General features: G+C 65.8%; 1 protein-coding gene across 1 annotated transcript in view; it reads left to right on the plus strand.

Annotated features, from left to right (window-relative positions):
• Positions 1-15,604, plus strand: part of HTT (huntingtin) — a 99,242-nt gene extending 83,638 nt beyond the window's left edge. Inside the window, 16 exon segments of the mRNA XM_014446458.2 lie at positions 995-1,182; positions 1,491-1,617; positions 3,558-3,658; positions 4,400-4,554; positions 4,943-5,082; positions 6,196-6,278; positions 6,907-7,037; positions 7,127-7,256; positions 8,336-8,491; positions 10,810-11,000; positions 11,132-11,246; positions 11,339-11,552; positions 11,822-11,927; positions 13,691-13,853; positions 14,089-14,249; positions 14,981-15,604. Coding sequence (XP_014301944.1) covers positions 995-1,182; positions 1,491-1,617; positions 3,558-3,658; positions 4,400-4,554; positions 4,943-5,082; positions 6,196-6,278; positions 6,907-7,037; positions 7,127-7,256; positions 8,336-8,491; positions 10,810-11,000; positions 11,132-11,246; positions 11,339-11,552; positions 11,822-11,927; positions 13,691-13,853; positions 14,089-14,249; positions 14,981-15,194 — 2,375 coding nt within the window. The 3' untranslated portion in view covers positions 15,195-15,604.
• The last annotated feature ends 3,518 nt before the right edge of the window (positions 15,605-19,122 follow it).

The following is a 19,122-nucleotide window of genomic DNA, read 5'->3' on the forward strand; positions in this document are numbered from 1 at the left end:
CCTCCATCCATCCTCCTCTCCATCCATCCTCCCCTCCATCCATCCTCCCCTCTATCCATCCTCCCCTCTATCCATCCTCCCCTCTATCCATCCTCCCCTCTATCCATCCTCCCCTCCATCCATCCTCCCCTCCTTCCTCCCCTCTATCCATCCTCCCCTCCATCCTCTCCTTCCTCCCCTCTATTCATCCCCCCCTCCATCCTCTCCTTCCTCCCCTCCATCCATCCTCCCATCCATCCTCCCCTCCCATCCATCCTCCCCTCCATCCATCCTCCCATCCATCCCCTTTTCCATCCATCCCCTCCTCCATCCTCTTCTCCACCCCCCCTCCATCCTGACACTACGTTCTCTATGCACTTACGTCTCTCACCTCAGACTCTGGCCCCGTGGAGGCAGGGAGTATGTTTCCCTTCTCTGTGTGCTCACTGTTGTACTTGCCCACCAGATGCTGGTGGAGTGATGAATGAGTGAGTAGAAATGCTAAGGAGCTTGCAGCTGGTGGAAATGCCCTCCTGAACGTTAGCTAGCTGAGTGTGTACTGCAGCCGTCTATCTCGGTGGATTTTTAAATGGAAATTCCACATCCCATTCACTTAACCCCGCTCTACACTCAGGCACATGCCCCGGTTCTTCACATACTTCCTCTTGACTCGGTGTCTTCCCCAGAGCGTGGTGCAGGGCAGGGCGGGAGGGCTCTGGACTGGGGCTCCTTGTCACCAGGGCCTCCAGGACCCAGGCCATCCAGCCCTGCCCTGCGGTCAGGCTGGGTGCTGCCAGCAGCGGCAGGCAGTGTGGGGCGGGCGGGGCAGGGCAGGGCCCGAGGCAGGAGACCAGGCCGACGCGGGTAGATGAGCCCGAGCTGCAGTCTGTAGGTCCTCAGGGGCCAGCTAGAGGCCTGGGGGGTGCCACCTTCCTGGGGCGGGGTGTGCCTTCTCCCTGGGAGGCAGGAAGATCAGGAGGTTTGGGGGTGTCCATCCTCTCTCCCGTTGGCTCAGGCCCCGAGCACGTGACTGCAGCCTGCAGGACGGTGGCAGAGCTGGTGGAGGCCTTGCCGTCCGTGCTGGCCTTGGGGCATAAGAGGAACAGCCACATGCCCGCGTTCCTCACGTCCGTGCTCAGGAACATCGTGGTCAGCCTGGCCCGCTTGCCCCTCGTCAACAGCTACACGCGCATCCCCCCCCTGGTGAGTCTGCAGACTGGCCCTGGCGGGGGTTCCGGTGACCCAGTTGGGCCAGCTCGGCTGCCGCCTTGGGTGGCCCGGTGCCGCGGGGAGTCCTGACCCTGCCTGGTTCCCTCGGCCTGGCGCGCAGCTGGAGTTGCAGCAACGCTGGCCTTTCTGCGTGAGGCGCAGGGAGCTGGCCCATAGACCCGCCCCTGGGTGAGCTCCAGCGGCCCTTTCGCTCCGGGCCGTGCCGAGCCGAGGAGGGGAGGGCGGCTGTGACCGCGCTGGGGCCTGCGGGCTGGAGCTCAGCGACTTCGTTCCACCCTCAGGTCTGGAAGCTCGGGTGGTCACCCACGCCGGGAGGGGATTTCGGCACAGCCTTCCCCGAGATCCCCGTGGAGTTCCTCCAGGAGAAGGAAGTCTTCAAAGAGTTCATCTACCGCATCAACACGCTGGGTAGGCGGGGCTCCTCGCGACCGCGCAGGGTGCCAGCCTCGGGTCCCCGTCCCGGAGTGCGCTCTGCGCCTCTTCGTCCCGTGGAAGGTCTGGGCCCGCCTGCTCGCGGGCAGGCATTCTGAGTGCACACACACTCACCCTGAGAACTTCACCCACGTGTCTGCGTGAGCGTTTAATCCCAGGTTTCCACGTGTCAGTGTGTCTGCAGTCGGGTCGGAGCCTGGTAGTTGGTGATGGGGAGCTGAATCCGACCCCCGCAGGAGGCACCCCGCCCGCAGGGACGGGGATGGTCCCTGTGCCTTGTGGTCACTGACGCCGCCTCGTGTGCGGGACGGGCAGGGTGTGCGGGAGCCACCGTGGCCGATGCAGAGGAAGCAGACGTCAGAGGAGAGCCGGGCTCTGTGGGCAGGCCGTCCAGCCCCGGCCCAGCTCGGTCCTCGGGATTGAGTGGGCCCTGCCGCCTACAGCCTTCTCAGCCGCCCTGCGCGCTGCCCGTGGCACAGCGACCGCTTCCCTCAGGCCTCCCGCGCTGCAGCGCCGTGGCCGTGGCCGTGGCCGCTTCTGTCCCCATTTTATGGTGCAGGTGTGATCTGCTCGGGGTCGAAAGGGCGGTGCTGAGGGGCAGTGCCCTGCGCGGAACTCCGAGGAACCAGTGTCTCGGGAGTCTGGTGTGGCACCCATGGGCCCGGGCAGGCCCACCCTTCGTCCCTGCGGGAGCCTCCTGCCTTTGGGCTTCTGCAGACGTGGCACGGGCTTCGGTCCTGAAGGTTCAGGCAGCAGACACCTTGTTGGCCTGCATCCCCTGTAGTCCCGAGGATGAGGCATTACCCGCCGACCGACATGAGATCTGAGTAGCATGGAGGCGGCCGCTTGGGCAGGTTCCCTCCCTGCCCTCGGAGGTGGCTGTCAGGCAGCCATGGCTCCCAGCCTATGCCAGCTCCCCCTTCCTGGGCTGCCCTGTGTTTGCCTGTCAGTCGGACCTCGGCCAGGGCAGTCCTACGACCTTGTCCTGGCACCTGCTCTCGCTCTCGCTCTCTCTTCTCCACGTGATCCGAGCTTTCCTCTTCCCTGTGGAAATGCCCGTGTATGTCTGCCGTCCTTGTACCCAAGTGTGGGTGTCTAACCCACATCTCAGTCAGTCTGTCTGTCTCCCTCCCTCCGTCCATCTTAGCGAGGAGATCCTGTCACTGCAGCCCCAGCAGGTGACGAGAGGGGCACGGAGCACGTGGTGCGACGCCCTCACTGAGGACGAGCGTGCCCTGGCCAGACTGCGTTCCTTTCTGACCCTCTAGACCAGCGGTTCTCAACCTGTGGGTCGCGACCCCTTTGGCGGTCGAACGACCCTTTCACAGGGGTTGCCTAAGACCATCCTGCATATCAGATATTTACATTACGATTCATAACAGTAGCAACATTACAGTTATGAAGTAGCAACGAAAATAATTTTATGGTTGGGTCACAACATGAGGAACTGTCTTTAAAGGGCCAGAAGGTTGAGAACCACTGCCCTAGCCAGTCGGGGACACCGAGCTCTGCCTCCTGTCAGCAGCCGAGCTGGGCGGGGCTCACGCGGCGCATGCTGACCACTGGGGCCGGTCCCGGCCATGGTGGTGCCCAGTGCATCCAGGAACTCAGTCCGAGGCTGGACTTCCTGGCCCCTTTCCACTTGGCCACACCTGCCAGGCGGGGTCAGGAGGGCGCCAGACGGACACACACACACCCCGCTGCCAGGGCAGCACTCGGACCTGTGTGCTCGCTGTCCGCACTGGAGGGCGGCACCGCAGTGTTCTGCATTGCAGACCTGCCGAGGGCTGAGGCAGCTGCTGGACGTGCTGGGGGCACTGCCCGCTTCGGTCAGAGCTGGCGGCCCAGCTGGCACCTCACGTCGGAACGTTGGAGGAGTGGGTGACGCTCTGCCTCATGTAACGTTTGCATCGTAGGGTGGACCAGCCGCACTCAGTTCGAGGAAACGTGGGCCACCCTCCTGGGCGTCCTGGTGACGCAGCCCCTCGTGCTGGAGCAGGAGGAGAGCCCCCCGGAGGTACGCCGCCCGCAGCCTGGGCGTCCGCCGCTGGCAGCCGGCAGAGGAGGGCAGCAAGCGCGCTTTCCCGTGTCACCTTACTTGTAAGAGTAGCAGGTTGCGTCTACTCTAGACTGGCTCTCCTGTGGCCGGGGAGCTGCCTGGCCGCCTGTGGGCGCTCGGAGCCCAGTGCGTTAGGCACTGGGGTCGGTAATTCCCGACTCAGCACGTAGTTCAGTCAGAAGGAAAGGGCACCTGAGGAGGCCGGCCAAGGTGCCTGTGCTCACCCAAAGACGCTCCCAGGCGTCTGGGAGTGGGCCGTGTATCGGTACAATATTAGGAAAAGCCACATTCGGAAGGCAAAGCCCGGGAGAGTGCATGTCATGGACCCTAGGCCTGTTCTGGCAGGAGGGTGGCGTGACTGCGGAAGGGACAGTTCAGTGGTGGGTGTCAGAGCCGTGTGCACAGCCTGCGGGCCCACGCGTTGAAGCTGGCGGGTGGTCATGTGCCAAGTTCTCGAGTTAGTGGTGCCTGTGGGAGACCTTGCTTTGCGCAGTGGACGTTTGCCCATTCGATTGTTTCCAGTGACCGGTGTGGGGGCTGTGGTGGGTGCGGGCAGACAGGTCGGGACCTGGCGGGGAGGGCGTGTCCCCCTGTGCGCTCAGGCTCCTTCCGCCGGGCCACGTGGTCTGTGCGCAGGTGGGCACAGGTAGTGCTGGGGCCTGGCTGCTCGTGACGTGACCCCATGTGGGCTCCTTCCAGGAAGACACGGAGAGGACCCAGATCAACGTCCTGGCCGTGCAGGCCATCACCTCCCTGGTGCTGAGCGCGATGGCCGTGCCCGTGGCCGGCAACCCCGCCCTCAGCTGCTTGGAGCAGCAGCCCCGGAACAAGCCCCTGAAAGCACTCGACACCAGGTTTGCCGCGTTGCCGTGTCCCGGGCACAGCGTGGAGGGGGCTAGAGGCACGCTCCTCCCACCCCACCCAGAGGCCAGCAGCTTACCCGCCCTTTCGTTTGTTACTGAAACTAAAAAGCAAAGCACCGTGCGTGTTGCTGCAAGAGGTGCACGTGCTAAAGTGACTTGACCGGCCGCAGTGGACACGGCCTGAGGTGGCGGGCCTCTGGCTGGCAGAGCAGGAGCTGGCCGCCAGCAGGGTCTGCCGGGCTCACAGGAGGCGCCCGCAGAGGCTGTGCTGTGGTGCTGTGGGTGCCTCTCCTTTCGGCAGAGCGGGGGCGGGTCCTGGCGTCTCTCACGTCTAAAATTTTAAAGGAACTGAAAGTTGAACCTTTGTCCTGGATTCTAGGTTTGGGCGGAAGCTGAGCGTGATCCGAGGAATTGTAGAGCAGGAGATTCAAGCAATGGTGTCGAAGAGGGAGAACATAGCCACCCATCACCTGTACCAGGCGTGGGACCCCGTCCCCTCTCTGTCTCCAGCCACCACAGGTGCCTGTCGGGAGGGGCCGCTTGTCCCGGGGCCGGAGCATGCGGTGGCCAGCACACTGGCGGCAGCGGGGGGCGCCAGAGGCTGTGGCTTCGTGGGCTGCCCTGGCCCATGGCAGTGCCGGGCGCCCTCAGGACCGGCAGCTTTAACCCTCTTGAGGGAATAAAGCCGGGAAGCAAATGCTCAAGAGAAGGGAGCGTTGTGGGGTGTTTCTTTGCTTTTAAATATGTTTTTATTGACTTCGGAGAGGAAGGGAGAGGGAGAGAGAGAGACCCCAGTGATGAGAGAGGAACATCCATCAGCTGCCTCCCGCACGCCCCACGCTGGGAGTCTAGCCTGTAACCCGGGCATGTGCCCTGGCCAGGAATCAAAGTGGTGACCTGGTTCACAGGTCGACGCTCAACCACTGAGCCGCACCAGCCGCACTGAGGGCTTCTCTCATGCGCACGTTTTGCTGTTGGATGCCCCATGTTCTAGGCTAGTCTTTGTGATCCCTGGGCTGTGGGAGGTGGTAGGTCCTCCAGGGTTCGGTCCTCAGCCTTTGCTGCAGGGCTCCGTGTGCAGTGCCATGTGCCGTGCGCCCTAGACATCCGGGCGAGAGTCAGCTGAGTGTGAACTGGTCCCTGGGGAGTCTCGGGCCCGTAGGGCAGAGGAGTCGCAGCATCGCTGTCCCAGGAGCAGCCGCTGCAGGCATGCGCGGAGCACGTGCTTCGGGGCAGGGAGATCTCAGAGGGAGCGGGGTCAGGTGGTGCCCACCAGAGCGAAGTGCGGGCTCAGGGGGCCTGGGCCGGAGGGAGGGATGCTGGGAGGGGTGTGGAGAAGACCCTGAGGCTGAGGGGGGCACCGCCCGCACCCTGCCCCCGGTGGGCGCGGCTGTGCTGTCCTCCGGGCCCCAGGCCCCTTGCGGGCTGCTGCCTCCTCCACAGCTGCGGACTCGGGCTGTGCCGCTCCGCCAGCCGGTGCCCATGGTGCCAGAGCTGGTGCCTCCGGGAGAGATGGGCCTGCACTGCCTCGGCCCTGCCAGCTGCCTGCTGTGAAGGGACAGAACTTCCCAGGCTGTGCCTTGCCAGGCTCGGCGGCACTGCCGGGCGGCTCTGACGTCCTGTCGCCCGCAGGTGCCCTCATCAGCCACGACAAGCTGCTGCTGCAGACCAACCCCGAGCGGGAGCTGGGCAGCATGAGCTACCAGCTCGGCCAGGTCAGCCCCGTGCCCCGTGCCCCGTCCTCCGTCCTCGGGTTGGGGCCACTTTCACCTTCAGAAGCAAAGTTAAATGCGTTTAAAATGAAGCAAAGGGTGACTTTTATTCGTTTTATTTATGGTATTTATTCTGAGAAGGGCTAAGGTGTTTTATGAGTTGATCACGTAGGTGTGTATAAACAGTGGAAGAGTGTGAGGTAACAGGTGAGGGAGGGCCAGGGCCGCCGCCACCGAGTGAGAGCAGAGCGCCCAGCCGCCCCGTGCTGCTGGCTGGGTCACTTTCACTGGCTCTTGAGAAGAATGGGGACCGTTGTGTGCACGACAGGGAGGCGGTGGGGACACCTGAGTGTGGCAGCCTTGGCCCCGCAGCGGCTGTGTTCTCCCTCAGCGTGTGGCCGTCACGCAGAAAGCCCGGCCCTCAGCTGCTCCCCTCACTCCAGGGCTTCCGTTTTGAAGGCAGAGCTTTCTGAAGACCCCCCTGCCCCCCGGAGCCCACTGGGTCTGAGCAGGCCCTGCCGGGTGGTGGGGCCCCTCAGTGGCCAGGACCCCAGGCCACGCCTGCGCCCCAGCCCTGAGCTCAGGGAGCCTGCGCCCGGCTCCTCGCACTGACCCAGGGCCTGTGTTGAAGGTGTCCATCCACTCGGTGTGGCTGGGGAGCAGCATCACCCCCCTGAGGGAGGAGGAGTGGGACGAGGAGGAGGAGGAGGAGGCCGATGTCCCCGCACCTTCGTCGCCGCCCACGTCTCCCGTCAGCTCCAGGTTCCCACCGCCTTTGGTTAAAGCCCTCTGAGGTTTGTGAGTCGTCCGGGGGGTTGGGCCTCTTACATGAACCTCTGTGTGCTCCACAGGAAGCACCGGGCTGGGGTGGACATCCACTCCTGCTCGCAGTTCCTGCTGGAGCTGTACAGCCGCTGGGTCCTGCCGTCCAGTTCCGGCCGAAGGACCCCCATCATCCTGATCAGCGAGGTGGTGCGATCTGTAAGTTTACCTCGCCCGTCCCTCGTGCACACAAGCACGTACAGGTATACGTACATGTACACGCGCACACACGCACGCACATGCACGCACGCGCTCAGGTGTCGTCTCTGGGAGCCTGAGAAGAACTCTCAGGCCTGGGACATAGATGCGTCTCTCCGCCTGTGCAGGAGCAGCTCTGCATGTCCACCCCACGGCGGGCAGGTGCTCCGAGGGCAGGGGCAGTGTCGTGGCGACGTCACGCCGCTGTCCAAGGCTGGAGGCTCCCCTCCTTGTACTTAAGTGTCTCCCTGGGGCCGGGCTCACAGCCCACACCCCCTCCGAGAAGCACGATTTCGGAGTTTTTGTTCTCAAACTGTTGGTCCCAGGATTCCTTTACGTTCTTCAAATGAGGGGGGACCCCAGAGAGCTTTTGTTATGTGGGTTATGTCTGCTAGTACTTACAGAATTGGAATCAAATCTGAGAAGTTGTTTGTTTTTGTTATTAATCCTCCCCTGAGGACATGCTTAGAGAGAGAGATGGCCACATCCATGATGAGAGAATCGTGGGTTGGCTCCTGCCTGCAGCCCCAGGCATGTGCCCTGACTGGGAATGGAGCTGAGACCTCCTGGTTCAGAAGCTGATGCTCAACCACTGAGCCACGCCGGCGGGCTGACGTTCCTTTTAGATGGACCGTGAAGAGCTAAGCCTTCGGCAGCCGAGCGTTTGGGGAGACAAAGAATCCCCAGCAAAGCGTTTATTTCTGAAACAGCGTCTCTGCTGGGGCTTTGAGAGCCTAACCCGACACCAAGGGAAGGCCTGGGGCTTTGGGGGCAGAGCAGACGTGGGCTTGTCTGTGGGCAGGTTCCCTGCAAGTCGTGGCTGTTCCAGCTCCGCCCACTGCAGCGAGCGCGTGCACAGGCGTCCGTGAGGACGTCCCGACCACGCTGCGTGTGTGCCCTGCCTTGAGGTCCAGGGTTTGCGTGTCGGCACGCATGGGTGCCTGGAGCCTGGTGTCGCTGGGCTGGGAGGAGGCGTGCTGGGTGCGCTGCTTCCTTTCCTGATAGCGGCTCCCCTTCCTGTCCGAACGTTGTGTCTGCAGCTCCTCGTGGTCTCAGACCTGTTCACGGAGCGCAGCCAGTTTGAGATGATGTACCAGACGCTGACCGAGCTGCGCAGGGTGCACCCTCCAGAGGACGAGATCCTCCTGCAGTACCTGGTGCCGGCCACCTGCAAGGCGGCGGCCGTCCTCGGCATGGTGAGCGGGCGGGCACTGCGCGTGGCGCCGAGGGGGCAGCATCAGCCGGCAAGGTCCACGGGGACGGCCACCGCCAGTGTGAGCACGTGGGCTCCGCTCACTCTGGGCTCCCCGTGGAGTGTGCCGTGGTGGGCGAGCCGCACTTGGGGGCTCCTGTGCGCCTTTGTCAGGTTGTCTCGGTGGCGCACGCGCCAGGAGCTGGCTGTGTGGGGGCCCCTTCTCCGGGGTGCTGCTGGCCCCTGCTTCCTATCGCCAGGGCCCCTCCCGGGACTGCTCTGTCACAGTCCCCTGCACTCCCACCCCACAGTGTGGGTGTCACAGCCTTGTGACAGGAGAGCGGGCAGGGCCTTTGGGGTCCCTCCTGGTTCTGCCTCCAGCTGATGAGAACCCGGCCAGCGCCACACCCACTTTCTGGGCGGTCGTCACCATGTGGTGTTGGGGGAAGCCCCAAAAGTGTAAACTCAGGATCTGTTCCGAAGACCTGACACAGCCTCACCCAGACGCGTCAGAACTTTCATATGGAGAAACAGACATACACGGCCAGGCAGCTGCCCCCAGCAGGTCAGCAGGCGCCTCAGGCAGTCATCGCCCCCATCCGGCCATGGCCCGTCTCTGGCCTGACCTCTCTGTGGGCGCATCCGCTTCCTGCGGAGTCAGCCAGCCTGAGGCTAGAGGTCGGACAGTCACGGAGGGTTAAACAAGCCAGCATTTCCCAGACGCCTTGGCTGCTGGGCCGTGTTACGTCTCTGAGGGAGTCCCGTGCACCCGGTACCTGCTAGACAGGCGTCCCAGCCGGGGGAAGGCCGGCCTCTGAGGTAGCGCATGTGGGAGAGAAGAGCAGCCGCTCCGCCCGCTGCCCTGCGCCACCTCGGCTCGCCCTGCGCGTGGCAGCAGCCGGCGGTGTGCTGTGCCCTCGCAGACCCCCTGGCACCCTCCTCTGGTGCAGAGATGCTCCCTCAGCAGCACGAGCGGCTGCCTGGCCATGGCCTGTCCCCTCCTGCGTGCTCGGCCCTGCTTGTCCTGACAGCAGCAAACAGGCGCCTCATGGAGCCCTCACCCTGAGTCTTGCCCCAGGCGAGCGAGGCTGAGGCCAGGGCGCTGGGCCGCGTGCTCCAGGTCACACAGGACCAGGCAGAGGGCTGAGCCCACGCCCGGGCCTGGCTGCCTTCCCCACAGAACCCGCCCCTGCGAGCCCAGGGGCCGAGCAGGTGCCCCCGTCCTGGGTGGCCCTGGTGCGCCTGCGAGCACCCTCTTCGCAGCTGCGCCCCGAGTGTGGAGCCGTGGGAGCGCAGAAGCAGCTGCCTTTGGAAGCCCTTTGTCTTTGTGGGCTCTGAGGCCGGCCTGTTCCATTGTGGTTGTGTTTTGTGCTCAGGCCCAGGTCCCCCAGGCGTGCTGTGTGTCAGTAAATCAAATCAGTAAGAATTGTTTCTGAAGAGGCCCTGAGGCCAGATGGTGCCCTGGGGACTCCTCGTGCTGGCTGTGCAGGGGCCTCGGGCTTCTCCTCCTGACGCATCAGCCCCCTGCCGGCCCCTGGTGGTGCCTTTAGAGCTGGGCCCTGGAGGCCTGGGCGGAGAGTCCCTCGGCTGGTCCCGCGTCTGTGGGGCCGGGAGGAGAGAGGGAAGTCCTCGGTCACACAGGGACGGTTCTTGTGGGGGCCGCACTGCCAGCCTCCCGGAACCGCTGAGACTCCAGACTCCGCCGGCCGGGCTCGCCGTCCCAGGGGATGGTCTGACCCGCTGTGGCTGCCCCCAGCACCCGCTTTCTGTGGGGTCTCACGTGGAGGGCACAGCTTAGGTTCCTCCTTAACGCGTGTGGTCAGGGTGCTCAGGGGAATGGACACGTTGGCATAGACGATAGTCGGGTCCCCAGGGCGACCTCAGGGCTCCCCAAGCTCGACTGATTTACTGCAGTGACGGGAGCAAAGTCAGGGAGGGCGCCCGGGCCACGTCCACAGGAGACCAGGCTCAGCTTCGGAATCCTCTTCCGGAGTCACACGGGACGCGCTGTTTCTGTGCAATGCGTGTGAAAACCCACGCGGAGCCCTGCCCACCAGGGAGGCCCCTGCCTGGCCCGTCCCAAACTCCAGACCCCAGGGGCGGGAGTCAGCACCCCCACACTGCCCGCACAGAAGGCCCGGCACAGGCTGCCTCTTAGCAGTCAGCTGGGAGCGCTCCCCACACCTGGGCCGGACGCCTGCCAGGGCAGCCTGCACGCCCTCCCGCGCCCCTACCCCCACCCCCAGCTCGACAGTGGGCCTGCAGTGAGCCCTGGCGGCCTCCTGCCCTCGAGGTCCAGCCCCTGCCTCTGCCCGGCTCCAGGACAAGGCCGTGGCGGAGCCAGTCGGCCGGCTGTTGGAGAGCACGCTCAGGAGCAGCCACCTGCCCAGCAGGATCGGGGCCCTGCACGGCGCCCTCTACGTGCTGGAGTGCGACCTGCTGGACGACACGGCGAAGCAGCTCATCCCCGTCCTCAGCGACTACCTCCTCTCCAACCTCCGCAGCAGCGCCCAGTGAGTGGGGCTGGAGGGCCGGCTGGGATGGGCCTGTCAGGCCTCAGCCTGTCACAGCAGAGCTCGGGCACCCGGGGCCCCTCTCCTGGGCTGTGGCGCCTGCGTGACTGAGCGGCTGCCCCTGGTTGCAGCTGCGTGAACCTGCACAGCCAGCAGCACGTGCTGGTGATGTGTGCCACCGCCTTCTACCTGATGGAGAACTACCCTCTGGACGTGGGGCCGGACTTCTCCGCATCCATCATACAGGTGACCGCCTGGCACCGCCCCGTGGGGTGGCACCGCTGGGAGCGACAGGAGCCCGAGGCCCGGCCCTGACCCGGACGCCTCCTCTCGCTCAGATGTGTGGGGTGATGCTGTCAGGAAGCGAGGAGGCCACGCCGTCCACCGTCTACCACTGCGTCCTGCGGGGCCTGGAGCGCCTCCTGCTGTCCGAGCAGCTGTCCCGGCTGGATGCCGAGTCCCTGGTCAAGCTCAGCGTGGACAGGGTGAACGTGCACAGCCCGCATCGGGCCATGGCCGCCCTGGGCCTGATGCTCACCTGCATGTACACAGGTGAGGGGGCCGGGCCCACCGGTGTCTGGGCTATTAACGGGTCTCCTGTCGCTGCTCCACGGGATGTGGACCACAGTCCCCGAGGTTCTCGAGGGCAGTCCAGAGCCGCGTTCCCTGTCGTGTTGCTGCGTGGGCGTCACACACACCTGGGGACCAGGGCTCCCTCCTGGTCCCGGCGCCTCGGGTTCGCGGAACTGCTGTGCGGGCCCGGGCGCCTCCCCAGAGCCGGCCAGCCTCCCAGGCGCGTAGCAATGCTGCCCTCGTTTCAGGGAAGGAAAAAGCCAGTCCCGGCAGAGCCTCCGAGCCCGGCCCTGCCGCGCCCGACAGCGAGTCCGTGATCGTGGCCATGGAGCGCGTGTCGGTTCTCTTCGACAGGTAAGCAGGGGAGCCCGCTCACCCACGGCCGCTGGGGCTGCGCCGAGCAGCTGCCCACACGCACGTCTGCCGTCCTCTCGGCCGCCGCTTCCCACCCGCGTCCTGACCAGCCCAGGCCTCGCTCGCTCCGGAGCGGGCAGTGCTGGGCCCCTGGCACCTAAGTGCCCACGTCTCCCGAAGGCGGGCACAGCAGTGGGGTCAGCAGGGCACATGGAGGTGTGTGGAGGGCTGGGCAGTGGCGGGACCTCCGCCAGCACCTGCTGCCTTTGGGGGGAGCCGTGGTCCCAGCAGGCTCACGCGGCGCCCAGGGCTGGGCAGCGCCGCATCGGGACGGCTCCCGGCAGGAAGGGAGGGTGTGCGGGGCCCAGCGCCGGCGTGGACGGCAAGCACGCGGGCTCTGAGAGGATTGGCTGCCTCCCACACCGCGCGGTGGTCAGGCTCCGTGTGGGGTGATGCTGTCGGGAAGGGAGGAGAAACTTGCCAGCTCTGGGGAACAGGCCTCCATCCAGGGGGCATGATGTGTATGGCGTCGGGGAGGCTGGTTCTGCCCACGCGGCCATCACATGGTCAGCCTGGCCATCACGGGGTCAGCTCGCCCGTCATGTGGTCAGCCTGGCCGTCACGGGGTCAGCTCGCCCGTCACGTGGTCAGCTTGGCCGTCACGTGGTCAGCCTGGCCATCACGGGGTCAGCTCGCCCGTCACGTGGTCAGCTTGGCCGTCACGTGGTCAGCCTGGCCATCACGGGGTCAGCTCGCCCGTCACGTGGTCAGCTTGGCCATCACGTGGTCAGCCTGGCCATCACGGGGTCAGCTCGCCCGTCACGTGGTCAGCTTGGCCGTCACGTGGTCAGCCTGGCCATCACGGGGTCAGCTCGCCCGTCACATGGTCAGCTTGGCCATCACGGGGTCAGCTCGCCCGTCACGTGGTCAGCTTGGCCGTCACGGGGTCAGCCCGGCCAGCGGAAGCCACTTAGGCTTCACCAGGGCACACTGAGCCAGACATGCCTGTGTCCGCCTGGCCAGGCGACGTGCTCTGGGAGGCTCAGGGCGCAGTGTGTTTGGCGTTGAAATTGGACATGAGTGTGTGCGGCTATGCTCCTGTCCCACCCATACTGGTCCAGCCCTCGCCGCCAGTGCTGGCAGGGCCACCTCAGGGCCAACAGGGAGGCCTTTCAGCACTGGCGGGTAGGAGGGACGGCCGGTGGGTGCTGGCATCTGTGGGTGGGTGGTCGTGGGCACACCTGGCAGGAGGCACGGCCCGCAGCTTACACAGCACCCCGTGTGTGCCCCGAGGGTGACCCGACGGCTCTCCCAGTGTCCAGAACGGGGCCCCTCGGGGGCAGGTTCAGGGCCCACAGGGAGGACCAGCAGGAGTGCAGGCAGGTCCAGGTGAGGTGAGGAGAGGAGGTCCCCGCGGACTACAGGGCCACAGCGTGAGGATGTGGCGGGAGAGGCCCCGGAGGGCCAGCGCCTGACGGCAGCAGCATGTCCCAGGCAGCGCTTTCATCGCACGTTAGGTCTCTAGTGTAGGGCCACCACCCCCCCCCCCGCCCCAGCACCACACGGGCCTTACACCCTTTCCTGGATCGTGGCCTCGCGTGGGAGGGGAGCCCCAAGCCTGGGCGCTTGTCTGTGGGTCACTCGTGAGGTCCCCAGTTAACATTCTAGGTGCCCCCTGGAGACCCGCCTGGAAAGTCTCTGAAGGTCCCAGCAGGGAATCGGGGGGCAGGACGGGGCGGGGCTGACTAGTCCCCTCCTTTCAGGATCAGGAAGGGGTTTCCCTGTGAAGCCCGCGTTGTGGCGAGGATCCTCCCTCAGTTTTTAGATGACTTCTTCCCTCCGCAAGACGTCATGAACAAAGTCATCGGGGAGTTCCTATCCAACCAGCAGCCCTACCCGCAGTTCATGGCCACCGTGGTGTACAAGGTGAGGCCTGGCGCCCAGGGAGGGCGGGGCGTAGAAGGTGAGGGGTGGCGCCCAGGGCAGGGCGGGGCACCCAAGCCTGAGCCGGCTGACCCGCTTGGAAGCCTGGACGTCTCTTGCCACCTGGACGTGCTGACCAGTGGACTTGCCAGCGGCCTGGTTCCTGCCCCTGAAGCCGCACAGCTGCCTGTTGAAAGGGTGCCCCTCCCGCGCCCGCTGAGCTCCGGCCTCTCCTCAGGTTTTCCAGACGCTGCACAGCACGGGGCAGTCGTCCATGGTCCGGGACTGGGTCATGCTGTCCCTCTCCAACTTCACGCAGAGGACCCCGGTGGCCATGGCCGTGTGGAGCCTGTCCTGCTTCTTCGTCAGCGCGTCCACCAGCCCGTGGGTCTCGGCCATGTATCCTCCCAGGGTCCGGGGCCGGGCGGGCAGCCCTGCCTCCCACCACCCTCTCTCCTGTCAGGTCTGGGTTGTGTCTGTGTGACTTTCCCAAACTAACCTCGGCCAGAGCCCAGGTGTCAGGGTGCCATTGACCTTGAGCCCCTAGAGAGCAAGACGTGGACAAGCCACAGGAAGCATGCTGACCACGGGCAGGAGAGGCGGGCCCTGCCCCGCGCCTGCACCGGTCTGTGCAGCGGGGCTGTGCTGTGCTGGTTCTCATTGTCCTGTCACTGTGCTGCGTCCTCCCCGGGGAGGCTCAGTGGAGCTCCAGCCCCACCCACAAGCGCTGGCTGCCAAAGGGGCGTGCCCTCTGCAGGGAGCCGGGAGGGCGGGCAGGGCGGCCTGGCGCTCCTCACTCCGCGGGAGCAGGGCTAGCAGGAGTGGCCCTGCCAGCACCGCATGGGGAGCCAGGCCAGGTAAGTGCTCCGAGGGGAGCGCCCACTGAGCTGCCGGGGCTCCGGCTTCCTCCCAGCTCTGCCCGCCCCCCTCTGCTGGGCAGAGCTGCTTTCCAGCCGGATGGAGGCAGCAGAGGCGGTGACCCGCCTAGGAGCTGTCGGAGGTGGGAGGCGGCTGCAGGCGTGGCCCAGATCCGCTGTCCTGCCCTGGCCTGTGGGCTCCAGGAACCTCTGGGCAGTCAGATCCGCGTCGGTCGGGTCTGCGCTTGCACTTGCTCCTTAACTCCCCCGCAGCCTGCCCCACGTCGTCAGCAGGATGGGCAAGCTGGAGCACGTGGACGTCAACCTCTTCTGCCTGGTGGCCACGGACTTTTACAGACACCAGGTAGAGGAGGAGCTGGACCGCCGGGCCTTCCAGTCCGTGTTCGAGGTGGTGGCGGCGCCAGGAAACCCGTACCAGCGGCTGCTGGCTTGTTTGCGGAACGTTCACAAGGTCGCCACGTGCTGAGCACTGCGGGGGCACCGGCGGCGGGTTCGGCGGGGTCTGCCCAGCAGGCGCCCTGCAGTGGGGCCACCGCAGGGGGTGCTGCGGCCGATGTGGGGCTGAGCCTGCGCCCTGGCGGAGAGCAGGCGTGGCTGCATGGCTGGCCCTGCCGTGGAGCTGACGAATGCCGGTTCACGGTGTGCACCTTCCTCCCCGACGTCATCACAGTCCTGGCGGCCAGGCTGCTGCTGCTCTCACGTCTGACGTCCAGCCAGGCGGCACCGGGAGCCCAGGGGCCTGGGCTGTGTCCTGCTCCCGGCAGGCGTGTGCGGTGGGTGGCGGAGCACGCGGGCCGGCGCCATGCTTCCCTTTCTCTGTTTTCTTCTCAGGACTTAAAGTTTAATTCTATCAGTAAAGAGATTAATTTTAAGGTACTTTTCTATGCCGTGTAAGTCTGCGCCGCTCGCCACAGCCCCATGGACGCGACAGGCCTGTCCCCTCCCACATCACTCTGTCCGGCTGCTGCTGGCAGCTGGCAGCTGCCCCTCAGCACGTGGCTCCTTCACGGCACTCCCCCCCCCGTTTCCACGCAGCCACGTTAGCCAGCGTGTGGTGAGCGTCAGGTGCAGACGGCTGTCCAGGTCCTCCGTCCTCCCCATCGGAGAGCTCAGCTTGCCCACTCCCGGGCCTGCCTGTGGCTGGGCCCACTCAGTACCGGCTGCAGTGTTTGCGCCCCTCCTGGTCGGGAGCGAAGCTTGGTGTCTTGGCAGGTGTTAGAGAAAGACCCCAGCACCTCCTCACCCTGTGCCGGGCCTCCTGGCAGCCCCGGAGCGCCGGGTCCGTGCCTGGGTGATGGCCTCTGCCTAGAAGGGCAGGGGTGAGGCAGGCACTGGCCAGTCTGGCCCCTCAGACGGTCGCCTCTACCCAGGCCCAGGCCCCTGGACCAGCTTACTGTTTTCAAGCCCAGTGTGGTCAGAACATCAGTGCCGATGGGGCTGGAGGTGGGGGGGCCATGCCCAAGGAGCCCCGAGTGCGTGGGGGGCTCTGCTGCTGTCCTTTCAAACCCCCGTCCCCAGGCACTCCGCCTCCTCGGTCCCCAGAGGTGGGCTGGCCGCTTGCTCATAAGCTCAAGTGCAGTCAGGGCTCGAGGTGTTTCACGTAAGGGGAGGTCACTTTGAAACTTTCAGATGTGGGCAGAGGTGGAGCCGCTTGGTTAGTGACCCTCACCTGCGTGAGGCCTGCCGTCTCACCACCGTGCACAGGCCAGTGGGGGGGGCAGCTGGGGCCAGGGTCTGCCCGTGGCTTGCACGGAGGGGGCTGTGGGCCCCTCAGAGCAGCCTGCACATTCCCGGCAGCCTCAGTGGAGCCTGGCTGAGGTGGGCACGCCGGGGTGGGCAGGCACCTGAGCAGGCCCCTCGGGAGAGAGCCCCCCTCCTCCCTCGCTCACCTGGGCTCCCATTTCTCATCCTGGCTTCTCCCCTAAAACGCCTGCTGGGGTGTTTGCGTTTGTCGGAAAGAACGAGGTGACTAGGGTTTGGGACCATTCCCCGCAGGGCTCACGCCATGGGCACACCGGGCGCGTAGCCAGCCTCAGTCACAGCGTGGCCTGGGCAGCCGCTCTTGTGACTGGAGCAGCGCTGGCCCAGGTGCGTGTCGTTGCTGTGTCCGGCGAGCGGGCGCACACGCGTCTGTGCTCACGTGTGTATGTCCAGGCACAAGGCCTCCGGGAACAGCTCTCCTAGAAGCCGACCTGCCTTAGGCCTGCCTCCTGGCTGCGCTGCCTGCGTGATGGACGCCGGAGGCGGGGCAGGTCCTGGCTCATTAAACCCGCTGAGAAGAGCCCCCCTTGTCTACTGCGCACAAGGGAGGAGACTGCTCTTAAGTCTGCGCACAGTCACACCCGGGGGTCGAGGTCACTGTCAGGTGTGTGTTGGGGTGGCTTCCTGCGAGTAGGATCAGGAAACGTGGACGAGACCGGGTGGGCCTGTGTGCACCGCCCTGCAGCGTGTCCATGCCCACCCCGCCCCCTCCACCCCGCCCCGAGTGCCTTCACGCTGTGCTTCTGGCCTCTGAGCCCCTTCCGGCCAGAGCCGGTGCCGAAACTCCTCGGACCCCCCGGAGGCGGCCACAGCTGCACCCTGACCCGTGCAGGCGCCCTCGCTGCTGGGCTGGCTTTTGAGCTCCCGGGGCCATGGCTGTCGGTCCGCGAGTCGCACTCTGAGCCACAGGAGCAGTCGCAGCTCGGCCGCAGCTGGTCGGCTTGGAGCTCCGGGATTTGGGGAGTGGCATCCGCTTCCTCTCTGCACGGCTGCTTCCTCGCAGGTGTCCTCATGGGGGCTTTTGTTCCTCCCTCTGGTGAGGGCCCCAAACCAAAACAGGCTGCTGCCTGGGCGATGTTCTGTCTGGGAGGCGGGGGTGCTGGGCAGAGCCTGGAGAGCCCGGGGCTGGCTCGGCGGGACCAGGAGCACCGCATTGTCCCGGGGCGGCCCTGGGCTCACGTGTGGCCTGTGCACACTCGGCAGGGAGGGGCCTGCTCAGATGGCGGTGACGGTGACGAGGGAAGGTGGCCTGGGAGAGTCCAGGCCTCGCTCCCTCCAGCCTGTCGCTTTTCTAATGAGCGGAAGGTACTCCTTACCCCAAGTGCTGCTGGGAGCAGCCTGCCCTGGGCAGCCACTGCAGCCCCTGGAGACTCCCAGCCCCCGCTGCAGCCCCTTCAGCCCCCCGCCTGCAACCCCCTGGGGACCCCCAAGCCCCCGCTGCAGCCCCCCAGCCCCCGCTGCAGCCCCTGGTAACCCCCAGCCCCCCGCTGCAGCCCTCAGCCCCCGCTGCAACCCCTGGCGACCCCCAGCCCCCGCTGCAGCCCCCAGCCCCTGCTGCAACCCCTGGAGACCCCCAGCCCCCGCTGCAGCCCCTGGAGACTCCCAGCCCCCGCTGCAGCCCTCAGCCCCCGCTGCAACCCCTGGAGACCCCCAGCCCCCGCTGCAGCCCCCAGCCCCCGCTGCAGCCCCTGGCGGGTCCCAGCCCTCACTGGCTGTTGCAGGGGTGTGGCTCGAGCTCAGTGGGGCTGCAGTAGAGCAGCCATTGGGGGTTCAAGCCAGCGCTGGGGGTCAGCAGGGCTGTGATGGGCGCGTCCCGGAGCCTGGCCTGGACCTATCTGCTTCTGAAAGGGGAGGGGAGGGCGGACACGAGATGGATGTTGCTTGGAAACCTGCAAACCTGTACACCTGAATTAAAGCAAGTCAAACCCAGCTGTGCGAGGCCTTTGCTTCTGGAAGCCTAGACTCTGCTGAGGGGCAGAGGCTGCACCGCATGCCCAACGCGCGGAGGGACCGCGTCTGTGTCTGGTGGGGACGCACGCGGCCCACAGACCCCGGGCGCTGGTGGGTGGTGTAAAGCAGTTACATGGGCCACGGGTTTCGGCACCAAGTCTGCTTCCACGTTGGCCTGGGGCGCGGGAGGGGCTGGAGGGGCTGGGCAGGGCCTGGCTTTCCAGCCCTTCGGCCCGGCTGGCCCCTCCGCCTGGTTGGCCATCGGCACCACGCCCTGGGCTGCGGCATGGCCGGGCTGCCGTGGCCAGTGGAGCTGGTAAGCCCTCCCAGCACAGCGGCCCCTGCAGTCTGCTTGGTGCCTGGTCTGTCTGCCCGGGCATGCTGGGGGCACCTGTCCGCTCCCCAGCCGGCACAGAAAGCCCGGCTGTGAGCTGCTTGGCAGGTGCCTCGGGCTGTTCGCTGAAGGCCCGTGGCCACGGCAGGCTCCGGTCTCACCCCAGTGGCTCCAAACTTGATGGGGTGACTTCACCTCCACGTCTGTGTCTCCTGGGATAGAGCTCCAGGGCCTCAGGCCTCACCCTTCAGAGCTGCCTAAGCTTGACCCTCCCCTGGGCCAGCCGGCCGCCCCTGCCTAGCACACCTTTTATTTTCCAGAAAGAAAGGGCCCAGATCTGGGGAGCGGC

This window comes from Myotis lucifugus, unplaced genomic scaffold, assembly GCF_000147115.1.
Source record: "Myotis lucifugus unplaced genomic scaffold, Myoluc2.0 scaffold_540, whole genome shotgun sequence".
NCBI lineage: Eukaryota > Metazoa > Chordata > Mammalia > Chiroptera > Vespertilionidae > Myotis > Myotis lucifugus.